This window comes from Scleropages formosus, chromosome 5 (assembly GCF_900964775.1).
Source record: "Scleropages formosus chromosome 5, fSclFor1.1, whole genome shotgun sequence".
Classification (NCBI taxonomy): Eukaryota; Metazoa; Chordata; class Actinopteri; order Osteoglossiformes; family Osteoglossidae; genus Scleropages; species Scleropages formosus.
Window position 1 is genome coordinate 23351067 of NC_041810.1, and position 18599 is coordinate 23369665.

The 18599-nt window shown below is 42.0% G+C and overlaps 2 protein-coding genes across 2 annotated transcripts in view; one reads left to right on the top strand and one right to left on the bottom strand.

The window, feature by feature from the left end:
- The window catches only part of LOC108942205 (leucine-rich repeat-containing G-protein coupled receptor 5-like), a 32309-nt gene extending 18860 nt beyond the window's left edge, over positions 1-13449 (bottom strand). Inside the window, exons 1-2 of the mRNA XM_018765354.1 lie at positions 13073-13449; positions 1566-1637 (exon numbers count right to left, since the gene is read on the bottom strand). Coding sequence (XP_018620870.1) covers positions 1566-1637; positions 13073-13269 — 269 coding nt within the window. The 5' untranslated portion in view covers positions 13270-13449. The remainder of the gene's footprint in view (positions 1-1565; positions 1638-13072) is intronic.
- ttll1 (tubulin tyrosine ligase-like family, member 1) overlaps positions 1-18599 on the top strand; it is a 917975-nt gene that overhangs the window by 209011 nt on the left and 690365 nt on the right. The gene's annotated exons all lie outside the window — the stretch shown is intronic.

Genomic DNA, 18599 nt, shown 5'->3' on the forward strand with positions numbered 1-18599 from the left:
TACTGGCAGAACAGAATGCAATTAAAGTGGAGAAATTGTGCCACTCAGCATCCTGCTTGAGCCACAAATCCATTTGTTTGGTAGTGTAAACTTTGGCAAAAGCATTTGCTATATTGCCTAATTAGCAAGTGACAGCTCTTGTGGGTTTGTAAAACTCTTCTAACCTTTCGATTTAATACGTGGGATTTAAAAATTTGAGATTTGTGCAGCGCTGGCTTCTGACTAATTAGCCCCAGCTCAGCATCAATTAACCACACTCATCTTTCTAATGCCCAGCACACTTCATAAAAGAGACTGAAACTCTGCATTTCCACTTTTCGTGTGGACATGATTAAGACATTTGCAAACAGAAATATTTAAGTTCATGTGCAACCGATTGACAGAACACATGCTGTCTGAAACCGCTTGCCCCAAGCGCGTGTCGCAGCAAGCCGGAGCCTAACCCGGCAACGCAGGGTACAAGGCTGGAGGGGGAGGGGGAGGGGGCACACCCAAGACAGGACACCAGTCCGTCACAAGGCACCCCAAGCAGGACTCAAACCCCAGACCTGCCAGAGAGCAGGACCTGGCTAAACCCACCACACCCCCCTACTGAGAGAACTGTAGACAGAAAAACCAGGCAAGTTCAGATTCTCTCTCTGTCTAATGATTCAGTTTCCACCAAATTCCTACCACAGTCCAGAATGCCCTATATTCCTGTATGGTGGGCAGGATGGGTACCTTGAGGACAACGTTGTGTTGGACCATGATGGTGGCATACAGAATCGGGGGCCGGTTTTAACACACCAGCAAAAAAAGTTCTTTCCAGAAGTCATTACCCAGCTTTGAAGATAATGCTACTCAACCCAAACTGATCCTGATCTGCCCAGAACAACACATGTTCTTTCAGAACATATCTACAGTAAATCTGCAACTATGAATTACTTCCTTTTGTGCACCTAGTCGCTTAGCACTGCGTTTACCCTGCGTTGAAACACTTTAATTTGACCGAGAGGCCACTGCAGGGAATGGGAGCACTCCCAGAAGGTTCAGCCATGGTTTACAATGGACACTATGAAGTCCTAGGCACTCTGAAGTTCAAAGCCACGATGGCAAATAAGCTGTCGATGTGGATTCAATTGTCAGCATTGGTTTTTCCCACGAGTCTGTCCATGGGTGTCAAGAAACACCACAATTCAACACCCCCATAATCCCTAACCCAGCTTGGGATCAGACTCTGCATGTGTCTTTCAGTCAGAATAGGAGCAAAGCATTGCCAGTTTAATATCCTGGGTTTTATTTACCAGGTCCCACAAAATTGCAAACCGCTCTTTTTCATAAAGAAAACATTAAAAAGGGGACTGAAGTGAGAATTCTTACAGCTTTTGACCCCATACCAGGTTTGCAAGCATGTCTAGGACCAGAAATGTCCCTTGTACCATGTGTAATGACAGGGTTTCCTTGCTGATTGGCTCTCACTGATTTTGATTGGATCCATTTGACCTCACAGCGGCTCTAACAGTCAGGCTGCTGTTGTGAAGACCCAGAGCCACCCCCTATCCAGCAGCCCCTGTGGCCGTACTCACAGCTCTTCCAGGAAACGGAATTCAGCCAGGGCTCCGGCAGTCAACGGGGCCAGACTGTTCATGCTGAGGTCGCTGCAGAGAGAAGAGGGAATGGAGACATTATGGCTACTTTGCCTGCGGCAAAAAAGCAGGGGAGACCATAACAGGCAAGCATTTTAGCCCTTTTACAGAAAAGGCATATTCACATCGTGTCTTATCCAGGTCAAAGATGCAGGAGAGCAAGGAGAAGAAAGGTACAAGAAACACACACGAGTGACACAGAACTTCAAGGAAGACTTTCAGTTTAGGATAACCAGCAACCTTTCACACTACGTTTCACAGTTCAACATATATGGGCTGTTGGGCTTCACATTGGGATGGGGTTGAGTTGATAGATAGCTCCCTACTGCTGTCCCTGCCTTGTGTCTCTGGAGTAATATGGACCAGCTGCTTCCATTGAGGATCTAACTGGGATCTTAAGCAGTTGGTCCAAGGACTTGGGAAGAGAGACTGGAGGGATGTTTGGGAAGTGAAGAGAAAGAGCGGGGGGGGAGCGGGGGGGTCCTTCAGATGGACCCAAGTTTGTGATGCACGGGCCATTTTCCTGTTGCTTTTGTTTGGTTGCTTTGTGCTTGTTTTAATTTCTGCTTTTTTGTTCTGCTGAACACCTTTTTTGGTGAAACCAGCTGCACCCAGAAACATATGCAAAAAGTAATTTAGTCAAGTCTAGCACAAAGCAACTTTCTTTGTACCATATAATTGCAAGTACCAAAAGTGCCAATGTTCTGTGCAATGTTCGTAGCTTTTTTTCTTTTTATCACAATGAAGTTCCACCAGTAAAACTGCATTGCTAACCTGTGGTGCTAAAAGATGAAACCTGCTGTGCCACATTCCTCGGCTATTCAAAAACACTAAAAAAGGTTTTTGTATAAAAAAAATAGTTGTGACTTCTAGAACTACAAACAAAAGAGCTATTGTTATAAAGCCAGATTGCACAGTTCTTTCTAAAGTATCAAAAGTTTTTACCTAATTATTTTGATGGTTTACAAGACCCTGCTTCTTCGTACATTTGTCTAAAGCCCTGAGGGAGGATTCTAGGTTACAGAACTGTATTACTCATAGGAAGGACTGGAATGCATTTGAGACTTTTTTTGCATTATACAAGGCATCAGGAGAGTGGCATGACTCAGGTAATGCAACCTCCATTTGAAAGACCATTCAAATGTTCTTATTACTATCCATTTACTCAGCACACAACAGCAGTACCTTCTCCAGGGATCTGAACCTTTTGCACACTGTATTCCATTGCCCACGTGACAAAACTGATATCACATCACTGTCTATTTCTGAATAGGAACTACATAGTGTGAAGAATCACCACAGCTGGATGTAAGGACTTAGGAAGCCCATCTACAGCACCTTTACTGAAAAGCTCTACACAGGAAAACCCCTGCTGTGAAATTCTTTTATTATAAAAATAAATCAAATTGCATATATCACAAAGTGGTTCCTTTTACCAAAGATGAAATAAAATATTCCACTAGATTATTGCCCTTTGCCATTATCAAAGGCTCTAATTGTCTTAAGAAATGAGTTGTGAAAAAGGACAGCAATATGACTACAAGGCCACTGCAGGCTGTGTCTCCAGGCTATTCTTCCTCAAGCAAGATGAAAGCAGTAGATCCAGGCAAGGATCCCACTTAATCCCACATTACGCAAGCATAGAACAAGGTGATCGGGTTTAACATTTGCGCTATAGTAACATTTCAGTATCATTCTTTAGGGTTTAATACAACTTCAACTGTCAAAGTGGACTGAAGTGGCGCCTTTATAGGGGACACCTCAATAAGCAAAAAGAGCAACAAAAGCAGGTATGTTTGGCTGAGGTGTCTCTGCGATGTGTGGGTAACGCTGCTGTAAAAACTGGAGAAAAACCGAAAGGTATGTTTCAGAAATGCCAACCTGAAATCGACAATCCTAGCAAAACTTAAACCCCATATTAAAATGTGTGACTGCAGTTAAATCCCATGGCATAATTAAATCTTATGGGCTATGAGAACAAATGTTATATGAAACAACTTGGCACTTCTGTACAACAACTCAAAAGCCTGAACCGAGAGAATAAAACACCAAGCTGTGTGTTGACTTTCACCTACTCATAATTGAAGTGTAGTCCACATCTGCAGGGGATCACTACATTTGCAATAAATAACATCTGTTAAACACACACACACTTACACAGTAGTATTTAAGGGACAGACAGCCTCGCAGCTTCTTTGAACACGGAGATAAGAGCATTATTTGTGCTGCAGAGTCCTTTAGGCCAATGGGGACATAATACTAGAAATAGCTAAATCATGTAACACACTGGACACAACAAACCTGTTTTGTTTATTTTCTATGAAACATTAACCGGTCAGTTTACTCCCAGTGAAAAATTCTGGATGTTCGAACTGTATCCAACTTCTGTCCAGAATAAGGCGGTGTTTTCAGAAATCCCTGCAGCAGGCATATGCTTTATCTGCTATGGATGAACATAAATGTCATTAGGGTGGTACAGTCAATAAACTTCAAGCTTTTTCCTCTAATCATTGACTCAAGTGTTCATTTCTTCTGCATAGCTCTGAAGGAGGTTTTGTGTTTTTCATTGAAAGTGAGAATTCCTTTCCAGTTAGATGTGGTAATATCAATTCAGATGTCAATTCAATCAATTTATGCAGTTAGAAAAGAAAAGAAAAAAAAAAAACAGAAGCAAAGGACATGTTTATGGTTTTCCTGGAGTTCCAGTTGTATGTGACCAGAAAGTACTCTAATGGGTACAGCTAACACCTTCTGCTCAAAGAACCCAAGTTTGAATCCCACATCCTGGTATAGTACCTTTGAACAAGGTACTTACCCTGAATTACTCCAGTAAATAGTGTCCAGCTGTAGAAATGGTTAAATCAATGCAAGATGCGTTGGAACAAAATTAAATACATTGAAAGTAAATGGAGCACAATGAGTAAGAATACAGACTTTCAACTTCAAGATTAGTTAAGGGGAGACCTGCTGTTCTATCCCCTGACAAGGTATTTGACCTGAACTGCCCTCATTAAAATACCTTGCTTATTATAACAAATTGTAAGTTGTTCTGGATAACAGTATTAACTACACAATGAAACTATGATTACTGTGACAAAGGGCATGTTTAGCGATATCAGCCCAGAACGACATTTTCCAAATAAAACTGATTTGCACAGTGTAGAGCTGGTTGGAAGAAGGTCAGATTTACAAAACAGCGACACATCTTCATTCCCTCTGACATGGAGTACTGATGGGGGTTCTCACATGCAGTCACACATGAGGCGTGTGTAAACTGCTTTTTTGCCTCATTGAGGAGAACATTGAGGAGGAAGGCATGAGACCATCTGAAGGCACTCTGGAGCTCGAGAGATGGAGGAGACTCACTGCAGTTCTTTATGGGAACACTTCAAGACTGTGTGCCACGCATGAGTCAGGAACTGTTCTCAGAGAAACACTTACAAGCCCCAGTGGTCCAACCCAAAATCTGTTCTAGCAGATTTTAGTGATCGCTGTATATCAAATTGGCAGAGATCAAGCCTCTCCAAGTCTAAAATGATCTGTCGGGTAAGGCAGATGTAGTGTTTATCCTTAAATTAAATGGGTCATTTCTTTGAATTATTAGAGAAATTGTTATGCTTGATCTGTATTTTGCAGAACAGATTCAAACTACAGAAAGTTTCTACCAAAGAAGTGTAATTAAAACTTTACCTTAGTTAGACAGGACTAAAATTCCTTGTGCTTTCCATAGTTAGTCAATGCTATTTTTAATATTGAAAAATGTGTGAAAGTATTCTTTTGGAAGGTATCTGCTGGGCTTATCTCTGACATTTCAAGAATGATGCCCATGGAGTTATGGCAGACAGTACCAGAGACCTTGGGAACCATTGGGAAATGTTGGCAATGCAAGGTCTAAGAAAAGGCCTGGTGGATTCAAGAAAGTATTTCTGGCACCATTTTGCAGTCCAGAGAAGGAAGGTGGGGGGAAAATGAACGGTGAAAAATAAAATCTTCAAAGATGGATTGAAACAAATAGCTGGGGTTCAAAGCCAGTGCTGAGTATGAGTTCACTGCATCCTCCTTGCCCGCTCTGGTCTTGGAATTATTGCCAACATTTGCCGTTGTTAAAAATTCTGGGATCAGCAGAAGAAACAGGCCAGCAAATCCAGCTGTTGAAGTGCAGCTTGGTTCAGAGGTGAACTATTCATCACACCAGTCATTCAGTGTTAATGGACTAGACAGATCCAGTTGGCTGCATGCTGAGATGTGCAGGTGATATCACGCACTCTGACAAAACATGGTTGTGAAAGTAGTTCTAAAAACTTCCTTCTGTAATCATTATGGCATGACCATCATTGTGTTTATGGCAAGCTGTTCTGAAGAAGGTCACAGCCCATTCATGTATGTTTTCTGTGAAAGGAAACATTGTATAATTGAGACAATACAGTCATCCCTGAAATATGCCCATTCGAATTGCAAAAATCCATCTTTACAAGAAGTTTCAATTAACACCTCTACTTCGTCTTACAGGGCATTTCTTCATCTTTATGAGGACTGAATTTGGATTTACTTTTGAAACAGTTTTTTCCTTATGTCTGTACCAGAGTAACTGAAAATAACACAAACACACACATCTGGTAGAAACCCATGCTTTCATAAGACTACAGTACATAATAAGTACAAGTGCAGGTAGACACACATACAGTATTGCACAGTAATTAATGAACGGAAACTCCCTTATTACAGTATGTTGCGTTACTAGAACTACTGCCAACTATTGAAGTTATAGTGTCCTTTGTTATGGGATTTGGAGATATTTTAGCAGAAGTGGGGCAATTTTTTCAGGCTCAGGAACATGTAAAGTGTTTTACCATTGAAAGTACTTTGTGTTTTCAATTCACAAGAATTTACCTGACAAGCTGTTTTCTTGGAAACAAGTTACCATTGTAAGACAGCAGATGACTGTAATGTCACAGCACAAGGGACAACACACACAGCCCTTCACAACAAAAAACAATACAAAAGAATGACGTTCCATCAGTATATAACTGGGTTGAGATCTTATCACATTGAGTGTCCCAACAGGGCTCAAGAGGAACTGTCATGGTTAAGATGTCTGAAAGAAGAATAATGCTTTTACATTTAGCTGACACTTTTCTTCAAAGCAACTTACAGTGTCAAGGTTACAATTATTTACCCATTTATACAGCTAGATAATTTTACTAGAGCAATTTAGGGTAAGTACCTTCTGCAAGGGTACTACAGCCAGAGGTGAGACTCCAACCTACAACTTTTAGGTCTAAAGGCAGTAGCATTAACCACTACACTACCAGCTAACTTTTTGAAGGTTGACTGTACTATCAGTGCATCATGTTTGCATCACATGCTCTCCTTCTGAGTTTTAAAGAACTGTCACTTAGCTCCTAAGATTCAACTTAAAGGATGCTACCAGTGTACTGCAAATACTAACAAGACAATAGTACTGGTATGGGGTGAAAAGGTCACTTGTTTTGTGATTTTCAGGACCATGTAACATAACAGTAGCTATAAGTCTTTATTTAACTTCACTCTTTTATTTGGCCTTTGCATCCATTCTGCATGTTCTCACCTGAATTAATATTATCAGTTCATGTTCAATAAGCCATCTAATTTAAGCTGGGAGTTTCATGATTTCCCTTTTAACTTGATGCTTTTTAAACATGAAAATTTCAACAGTTTTGCAGCAGCTGTAAAAACACTTTTCTCCTCCGCTGGAATTTCGTAATTACAGATTGGTTTGTTTTTCTTTCAATGCAAAATCTTAATTTCTTCAGTCCATCTCTGTAGAAACACACCAAGAAGTCTTTGATAATTGAATGAAGGGGAATTACTTTACACATCCAAAAAAAAAAAAGAAATCATATAAGACCAGCCTTCTCTGAATGCTTGTGTTCAACATTCATTAAAGTGTAGCTCTGTGAGAGCACTTCCAGAGCAGGGATATATACTCCAGATCACTTGTTTTTCTTAGAACAAAAGAAATTAAGTCATATCTGCGTATTCTGTTGTCTCCAGGGGAAAGGGGGCACCCACCCTCTCCAGAACCACACTACTCATATCCTCCTACATGAATTGAAGACAATTAGCTTACACAGAAACATCCTCCATCAAAGTATCCGAAATGTTCAAGTGGCTTTTTCCACGAGTAACCAGCACTTCATCTCTCCGTTGTCAATTAATGCAGGGTCACAGGGGTTTGGAACCTGTCCCAGAAGCACAAGACACAATGTCATGTACTCCTTAAGTGAACATAGAGAGAACATGCAAACTCCACAGACACTGAACTGAATTAGAACCCACAGTTCAGGAGCTCTGAAGTAACAGTCCTACCCATTGCACCACCAAGCTGCCCTTGAAAGAGCATTCAGTCACAAGTATTTGCACACTTCTCTTTCATCCCCCCTCACCCTACGTATGTTATTATCCCAACACTTCTGAGCACTATGTGATAACTTCTCAAAGATTCAAACTGTTGTGAGGTCACAGCCCAGAATGCAGCTGGGGGTGCAGATATGGGACACAAGTGATGTGCAAATCCGAGGCATGACCGCTGATGGATGATGCTCCCACTTAGGAGACGTTACCACTAATAATCCTGCTCTATCATCTCATGCCCTGGAAAATAGAGGACCTTGTGCACGGGTTACAAATTACATGCAGAGCTCTCTATAAAAAAGAAGAGCGCTCTATAAAAAAATTAAATTGGCTTGCACTGAACACCTTCATCATCCCTGTCTACATACCCATGACCCAAAAGAAATACTATTAGAGGTTTTACTGGAAGAGGCCCCAAAAGGCCTATAGAGCTCACAAGGTTATACTGTTTTGCAATTACACAGCCAGATAACTGTTGATTGTTCAGTTTAATTACTTTGCCCAAGGGTAAAGCCATCTGCTCGTAGCTAAATCATCAGCCTAACTGAGGTGGAAACTATTCAGTCAAGCTATGGTACCTTCTGTTCTGGTAAGAAAAGAAGAGAAAGACAAACCTTCCCTTTGATTCAATTTATGGTATCAATGACAGATTACCAAAGGGAGGAGAGACTGAAGCACAAGTGATGCTTCTTCTCCACAGTTTACCAAAAGCCTTTTTCAGAAAACATACAGGATCACTTAATGACGACTGACAGCCACCCAAACATTCTTTTCCATCACAACCTCAGAGAAAAACTGAACTCCATCAGTAAAACCTGGTGAGCTGAATGATTTACATACCACACATGATTTTCATCCTTTCAGACATTTAGAGAGGACTATACATATGAAAATAAGAAAAAAAAGACCAAGATTTTTATCCTCTAATAACTTGTAAAAGTGAAAGGCTGAAAGCAATGTGGAGGAGTTCAGACATCATGGTACTAGTGGAGCCATTTCACTTAAGGTTCACTCCTTGAAGGCAAAACTGCTGCCAAGGCAAAGCAAAGGAGCGTTCACTTAGTTGGTTCAGTGCCGGAGAACTGAAAGGATTCCTCCTTTCCCTTGCGGTAATTTCTGCATGATAAGTGAAAAGAACCTAATTCTTGTTCAACAAACCTAGTTTGTGAGGTCAGTTGCTTTAGTGAACAGTCACCTGTGATGGCTGTAGATGAATCCATCACAGCCTAAGGAGGTCTGATGCACAAAAAGTGACCATGACTGAGATCTTTTAGTTATATATACACTTGGGCAGCTTGGTGAAAAAGAAAGACAAGGACCATGAAAAACACCACATATTCTAGATAATTTAAGAACATAGCTTCATGAATTTTTCACATTATTCAATTTCAGTTCAATTCAATTTATTTTTATAAAGCGCTCTTCTCACGCAGTAACACAGAGTGCTTGAACACAGGCATTATTGTTTAAGTTCTTGACCTAGGCAGTCTATGAGGTACTGCTAAGTCCATTTAACCTGCTCAAATGGTTGATTCGCCATGCTCATGACGTCCAGGGGCACGTCCTCTTCTGTAACCCCCTCCAACCCTCACTCAGCAGCTGAAGAAGAGTGCTGAGTGAATATTGCCATCATTGGCACCATGATCAGGTACTCGAGGCTGTGGCAGAGTCTACTGGTATAGTGACAGCATACAGTAGAACTCACTGCCCAGCAAGGAGGGCTGTAGCATTTATCAGTGTGAATAAGAGAGTGAGTAATTACCTCACAACTGACTCTGCCCAGCTACTTGTCCAGGCCATGGTGGCATCCCGTCTGGACTACTGCAACTCTCTCTTGTGTGGCCTTCCTGCTACTGCCATCAAACCTTTACAGCTGATACAGAGCGCTGCTGCTCGAGATGTGTTTCACTTGCTGAAGCGTTCCCATGTATCTCCTCTACTCGTTTCTCTGCACTGGCATCCTATAGCTGCCCAGATCAAATTTAAAACCCTGGTTATTGCCTACAAATGCATCAATAGAACTGCTCCCAACTATTTACAAGGCTTGATCATCCACTACACCCCAACCAGACTGCTACGCTCTTCTACATCTGACTACTTGGTGGTCTCACACACGAAGGTAAAGCATCAAGGTTCTCGGTTGTGGCTCCACTGTGGTGGAACAACCTCCCCCTCTCACTTGGAACTGCTGAAACTGTCTACATTCAAGAAGGGTCTGAAAACTCACCTTTTCCGGATTCACTGATATCTCATGTTCACATAAGATGTAAATGTTCATGCACTGTAACTTTACGATCATGCCTGAATAAGCCTTTACACAACCACTACTCCTGTATTGTATGTAAATGTTTGTGTATCTCAAAAAAAGAAAAAAATTTAGTAGGAAGGTGATCAGGATTCGTCAATATTCTAAGTTTTATGCAACTACTTGCGTGATGAACATTGGTGCATATGGTGAAAAAGAAACTAATTGTACTTAAGAATCACACATCTGCAATTATGTCTCTCTTTCTCCTAATGTAACGCACAAATTGTATTTTCTACAAAATGCGCGTCACTTTGGAGAAAAGCATCTGCTAAATAAATAAATGTAAATGTAAATGTAAGAGAGAAGATGAAGATGTGTCCAGGTGAAATACAAGATGGGTGTAAATAGAATAGCTGGTAGTGTAGTGGTTAGAGCCTCAACTCTGGCTGTAGTACCCTTCAGCAAGGTACTTACCCTGAATTGCTCCAGTAAAATTACCCATCTGTATGAATGGGTAAATAATTGTAACCTTAACATTGTAAGTTGCTTTGGAGAAAAGCATCAGCTAAATGAATAACGTAAACAGACTGCTTTGGGCAAGAAATCAACGAGAAGTAAAATATCATAAAAGCTGTAAATGTTTTCTGACTGCAACATGTAGAGGTAGACCATAATGCAGAGTAAGACTAATCTTAGACATTGTGTCAACACACTCTACCCGTGTAATTTTACATAAAGCTTATTGCTACAGTCCTCCACCAAAGATTTCTGCTTTTCCTTTTATTGCTCCCAAGGAGAAGAACTCATCAGAGAAGTAAGAAACCCTTCACTTAAGACCTGCATTTCACAGTGGCCTTTAAACAGAAATAGTCTGAAGCAAACATTTGGCTCATATATTCATTCACTGGTGGCAGACAGACAACGTCTGTGGGTTGAAAAAGCTTTAATCTTTCAGACACATGATTCTGACATTGAAATGACCAAACCGGCACATATCCATACGTTATAACATTTGCCAGAGGCAGTTTCTTTGTTTACAGAATAAGTTGTAACAAGCACAGCTTCTTTCATGCTTAGATAAACAAAATGTTTTTGATAGTAATGAACACCCCTGACACACTCACACACTCAAACACCTTTGCTGCAGCAAACCTGAGGTGCTCCTATGTGAGCGTGTCTTTGCAAGTATTGGAAAGCATCTGTTTTAAATTTCCCAAAGTCTGAGGTGTACACCTGAACACTAGATGTACATCTATAGAAAAAGGGGAGGACTTTGTTCCCTGGATGACACAGCTGGGACTAAGTTTTACCTAAAGAAGCCTGAGAAAAAAGCCAAATGAAAGAATGATTAAATGCTCTGCTCTTAATGATCCACCTTGTTGCATAGTTCTTTAACATTGTAAAAAAAATTAAAATTACATTAATCATTGCAAAATGCTTTTATTCCTGGGACTTGGAGAAGAACGGAGAGCCCGAAAGTTGCTCATTCCTTACACACTCCTCCTCCTGTGTTCTGAGTGTAATAGGTAAGACTGTACATTGTCCTTCCTCTATTTTTCAGCACAGTAAAGTGTATATATATATATATATATATATAAACATATATATACATATACACATATATATACAGAAGGGGCAAACCTTAACTGTCAAGAAAAGTGATTTGCACACTATACTAGACTAGTAGTACCAGGGCACGAATAAGAATATATTGATATATTGATATATTTTTTATCATTTAAAATATATATCCAAAGTTGTATTTATCTAGCGAGTAGTGCTGCTGTAACACAGCACCTGGTGGTACGAGAGACGGTGGGTTCGATCCCTGCTCAGTCAGTGTGTGTGGAGTTTGCATGTTATCCCCGTGTCTGCGCGGGTTTCCTCCAGGCGCTCTGGTTCCCTCCCACAGTCCAAAGACATGCTGTTCATCTTCACCCACAGTGTGTGTGTTCCTGGATGAGTGACCCAGTGTAAGTAGTGTATCTAGCAGTGTAAGTCACCTTGGTGAAGGTGTGTGGGCTGATAACACTACATAGAGTTCATTGGAAGTTGCTTTGAAAAGCGTCAGCTAAATAAAAAAATGTAAATCTATTTATTTTCAGTCCATCAATTTATAAGTGTAAAATTAATTTATAACTTACAGTGTGTGAATTCAACTCAGGTTAATTTATGAACGCCGGCCGTAGAGGTCCTCAGAATCTGTAATTCTGTAAATGAGGTTTTGCTTAGTTATTGATTTAAATTACGTTAACATAAAAATTCTCCAGTTTTGCTTAGTCGCACTATGTTCTTTAAAAAAAAAACGGACTTCGTTAAAATGTGTTTTACATACAACAGTACAAAGATTGTACTGATTTCACTGATGATTTCATGAAAATAAAAACGTGCACAGTCACTAAGAGCAGAGCAAGAATAATCTGTTACTTCACTGGTACTGTTTTCAAATGAATAAAAAATATGTACTGTTAAGTTTTCTTTAGAAGATTGTAGGATCAAACAAGGGTAGGAATTAGTGGGGATTTTTTAAAATATTAGTACAATTTTTTGAACTTCATTACGAGGTTATACGTTTGAAAAAATGTAAATTAAAAAAAAACCCTGTGCTTCAAATTCAAATGTTCACTCAGCACATATAAGAAACACTAACAACTGTGACTAATTCAAGTTTGCATGAAATGTATTATTATTTGCCAATTCAGACAGACACACGCGTAGATACGTGGAGGATAGACGACGGCACCTTAAGTTTCTCGTGTTTTATTATAGCCGTGGCACTTGCTGCACTTGTCTCGGCGGGACTCACAGGTAAGATGTGAAGACGCTCAGGTTCGCCGGCAGGGCTGTGAGCCCAAGGTCCGAGCAGTCCACGCGCAGTCGCGCGCCGTCCGCCTCGCAGTGACAGCGTGACGGACACCCGCCGTGGCGAAGCCCCTTGGCCGCTGTGCGCCTCGGCTCTGCCACCGCAAGCAGCAGGGATAAGAGGAGCGAGCGCGGGGGCATCGTGTGGCGCGAGCGCGTGCAGCGCGCGCGACGTGTGCGGCTCGCGTTCCTCCCGCTTCTCGCCGAAAGCGCCGTCAGCGCAGTCGCTCCGATGGTCACAACGACTGGATCGGGACGGACGGCTCAGTCCGTGAGTCTCGTGCCAGTGCGGGCACTGAGATTTAACACAGTCCTGTCCGCGTCTCGCGCCCCGTGACGTCACTCAGTGCCACCGTAAACGAATGGTACCTAATACCAAGTGTCGGCAGTGTCTCTGGACCGAACACCGTGCCACTTTGACTTTCCCTCCAGTTTTGCAGCTTTTAAACATTAAGAGACAGTCCGGTGCGGTGCTTTTGGTGCACTGTGTGGATAATTTCCACGTTCTCTTTGGGGTCCACCCCCCAACCTCCAGAGTCCCCTCTCTAGCGGCTCAGTCACAGACTCCGTGAAGCGCTCAGGCCACGGAAACCATCAGCTCCCAGTGACCCTTATTTTACTTTGCCTCCTTGCTGCCTTTCTTCGTCTGTTCTTATTCGTGCGACCTCCTCCTTGTTGCTGTTTTCTTGTTGGTTTTCTCTTCTAGGCCCTTTTTCAGGCTGTGGTGGTGTCCTCTCTGACTCCCCTGCCATTTCTCTCCTAAACTTCAGAACAAATTCTGTAATGTTGCAGTTGAAGCCCAAAAAAGGAGACTACCTCCAGCCTGTAGCTTTCTTTCCTCTTCTTTTTTTATTCTCTTTCTCTTCTGGGCTCCTCACAGGTGCCTTCATTTTTGGCACATGTTTGGCATTCACCGCTTTGCCAGATAGCGGCGCACTTGCAAGGTAACTCAATTGTTAGGGGCACCCTGGCGGCGGAGGGGCCCTTGGCAGCCAATGTTGTCACTTTTTAGGACAAGGCTCTGAAAGGGAAAGGGGCTTGAGGGGAAGCAAGGGCCAAAAAAGGCTTTATGAGAAGGGAACTGGGCTACTCGGAGAAGCTGGGACAGAAGCTCGCACTTAAAGACCTGACAGAGGTGGGGAAGGGTTACAAGCAGCCTGAGAAGCAGGTGATTCGTGGGATTCCTGATTGTTTCAATATGCTGAATCAGTTTTTGCAACAGATTTGGTTCAGTGGTTCCTATCCTCACCCCCCCCCCCCCACCTTTAATCTCAAAAACACTATCAACATGGCTGTCAACGTAGAACTCAACTGTAAACCGTCGTCTGCAGGCACACAAGCACACAGAAGGTTGCCCTTCATGCCCCCCACTTCACCACTACAACTGACCACACTGTGATGCTCATTTGCACCCAGCCACCACACAAACATTACTGCTCCAAAGCATCTTACGTTATAAAAACAGCTATTTCTGAACATGAGAAATTCTGTATTATTCTTAATCTTTACGCAGCTGATAGTTCTGGCCAAAGGAGCTGAATTTGTACAACAACAAGCTACTTAGAATTGTGCGCCATTCGTTGAGCTGGATATTTCTCCTGGAGCAATTCAGGGTAAATACATTGATAAAGAGGTCTATAGAAGGGATTCAATCCAAGGACCTCCAGATTTCCAGGTAAGGGCTCTAATCACTATGCCACCATACAATAGATGTAAAACTACAAATGCACTTAGGTTCAAGAATTTGAGTAAAATCCAGAAAGCATCCACATATTGCTCCGTTTTTCTCTGCTTTCTGCCTGTGTTTCCGCAGACAGCTTCATTTTGCCCTTTAAACAAATTTCCTGGAATCAAAAGAAGCCCATGACCAACCATGTGTCCAAACACTAAGTGATTTTTCATTTCAGTGAAGGATTAAAACGACATGATTGTGCAGCTCCAACAGGCAACTGCCCTGTATTGAAATGGTCAACAAGGATGGTTTTTACACGCCTTAGTCCCATAACTGTGTTATTTCTACGAGTTACAGAGTGCCTCAGTACCCAGACTTGTCCTCAGGCGATAATTTCGAAAAACACCCACAAAGCATTAAAATAACTTTGCTTTGCAGTCATACACATGGCACTTTTTGCAATTTTTAATTATGCTGAAAATCTCTCGACTTAAAGAAAAGTAATCTCACCTCCCCACCCGCCGTCTACCCCCTCATCCAGATGAAATGTTCTATTAAATGAACACTTTCGTGGAGGTTGTCACGTCTGTTTTCTGCATTAATAAGCTACATGTGGATGATTCTGTTATTCAGCGTGCCTTCTTTCTAAGAATATCTGGTGGGGAGAAATGAATATTTGTCATGTGATAAACTCTGTGCTGTCATGAGCACACCCGTACCTCAACCAGAAGTGCGCACACACACACACACACACACACACACACACACACACAGAGTCTGAAACCACTTGTCTCGAGGAGGGTCGCGGCAAGCTGGAACCTAACCAGGCAACACAGGGTGCAAGGCTGGAGGGGGAGGGGAGACACCCAGGACGGCACCAAGCCACCCCAAGCAGGACTCGAACCCCGGACCCACCAGAGAGCGGGACCCAGCCAAGCCCACTGCGCCACCACTCCCCCCTCAACCAGAAGCACCTGGCTCTAATTAGAGCAACCGGCTATAAAGAGCACCACTCCACCACCGCACAGTTGTGGAATCTCACTTAAGACAACCATGCTCTTGAACCTACCTTGTCCCCTGTCCTGCTTCTCTTTGCTTCGTAGCCCAGCTTCATGGCTCCTTGGTCACGACTTCATGCTTCCTCCCTCGACCCTGACCTTGGATCCTTGCTCCAGCTCTGTCTGCCAATCGACCGACCATTTGCACGTCCCCAATTATGAGAACCAGCTTAGTCCTTTGGTTTTGAATAACTGATCCTGCACTTGGGTCCAGCCTCCTCCATGTCCTCTGTTTGCCTTGACATGTGTCATTACAAAGTATTTTTCACTTTTTTTTAAAAATTAATTTCAAGGCATGTTTTCAACCAATTTTAGATTACTCTTGTAGATGCCTTAACTATGGAAATTTGGCAACATCATCTAAAACAGACAGCTTTTATATACAATCACGTTTAATCCAAGTATGTTGCATTGTCATTTTTTCATCTTACAGCTGGTACTTGTGTCCAGGGCACCTCAGTGTCTTTGACCCATTTATACAGCAGGGTATTTTTACTGTAGTACTCTAAGATACATACCTTGATCAAAGACATTACAAGAATGGGAAGTGGAATATGCATATCTTCATTAATAGCAAATTCACAGGTACACTTTATAATGCGTCTTCATTATTTGTACATATGTATGTTTAGGGTATTTTGATTATAAGACTAGGTATATATAGGTAAAACTAGGTAAAACAATATGTGCTAACTTTCATACCACAAGTGAAAACAATAGGGAGTGATTGCTTATTCCACAGGTGGGGGTGTGGTGATGCGGTGGCGCAGTGGGTTGGACCACAGTCCTGCTCTCCGGTGGGTCTGGGGTTTGAGTCCCGCTTGGGGTGCCTTGTGACGAACTGGCGTCCCGTCCTGGGTGTGTTCCCTTACGCCCTGTGTTGCCGGGTAGGCTCCAGTTCCCTGTGACCCCGTATGGGACAAGTGGTTCTGAAAATGTGTGTGTGTGCTTATTCCACAAGTTCAATAGATAAGGAAATGTAAAATGTGTTTAAGACTTTATTGTTATGACTTAGATGAAGATGATCTCAGATGATCACATTTCAGGACCCATTAATGTAGAAATCCAGATAAACAGTTTATGAACCCTTTGGAATTATCACAGATGTATTTAAAACAACGGATTGTCTTTAAAAGGAGAACAAAAACAATTTTCAGTAAAACATAATTTTAAACTTTTATTTATCATAAACCATTGTCCAAGGCGGTTTTGCAGTGCTGACTTAAAAAATTCATACTTGCCCATCTGTAGAGGAGGGTTTTCTCCATACCAGTTCAGTGTAAGTATGCTGATCAGGGGCACTACCACAAAAGTGAGGATTTGAACTAGAAACCTTCAGACTAGAAGAAAACAGCCTTAACCACTGTGTAACCATCTTCTGTATCAGTCAGAGATTTGTGAATGCTCAGTGAAAACTGCACAAGCTGTGAGACGGCAGCAGCACTTAGTCGTATCCAGTGAAAATCCCTGTGAATGTAGCAGAGTGGGGAATCAGCACAGACTGTGGAAGAGACCTGTGACCATAGTGGTGTCCGTTAGCCAGCTCTGGAACATTGAAAACTCAAATAAAACCTTCTACAGGACATGTCTGGGTGACAAAAGAGGCTCGTGAAGTCATGAGCAGAAGACATGTAGGCGAGAGAAGATTAGGATTTTGCAAATTTACTGAGAATTAAATTGACATCTCACTAAATATGATATCCTCCTCCATTTTTTTTAGAAATTAAGTTTATTTCTTTCTTGTGTAGATATTTCTCAGTCATACTTGATCATCTGTTTTCTTCTATGCAGCCGTGTCCAGTGTGTCTGCTGAGTCTCACCGCACATTACTGTCATTTTAACTCAGCATGTCCGCTTACATTGCAGTAAACATCAGAAACTGAAAACGTATGTTCCCCATGTGTTAACTGGATTAAGAGGTCCGTGGCAGATGTGTTCTCCACATCAAAGTGACACTCCAGCAGTGGGGTATGGTGTAAAATCCCATTCCAGACATTGGCTGGCTCCACAGTATACTTGTGTATTAGATTTTGGAAGCCTGAGAGCTCAAGATGCCAACCAAAGGGTCACTGTGTACAGCCTCCCTGTATGTCAACACACAAGTTTATGACTTTTCAAACATACAGTCTTTACCATGGGGGACCTTTACATCTTTCAATGAAAGGTTACCCCAAACCCTAGGCTATGCTCAGCAAACACTTGCTACTCTCTGCTGAAAAACATCCTATTTGGTCCAGTACCAGGTATGTCAGCAGCTGGGGACCTACACACACTCCTAACGTGAAGACTAGCTGAGATCCAGAGATGAGCCTTGCTGTAGTACTCTTGAGTAAGGAACACAGTCAGAAGTGCTTGACCACGCTGCCTAACATTGTTTTAGTCTAGTGCCATTGAGTGAATGTCAACTCTTGGCAGCTGCATAGAAAGAGCTTCCAGAATGATCTTTCCTCCACTTGTGTCCTTAGGTATAAACTGGTTTCCACCTGGTTGCTACTCTTCCTTTTCCTTTAACTCTAACTTTTGCAAGCACAAACTCTATGAATTCAGCCAGGTGTTTCATTAAAGCAATTAATAATAATATTGTTCATGTAACTGAGATGGGTTAGTTTTGCAGTGCTGAGAAATTCAGGTACCACATATGATGCTGTACTCTAAAACACTCTAAAAAGTCTTTACCCCCCATCTGAGTGCTTTCTTTAAACTTTGTGTATTTTTTATTCCCATTTTATTTCCTCACCCTT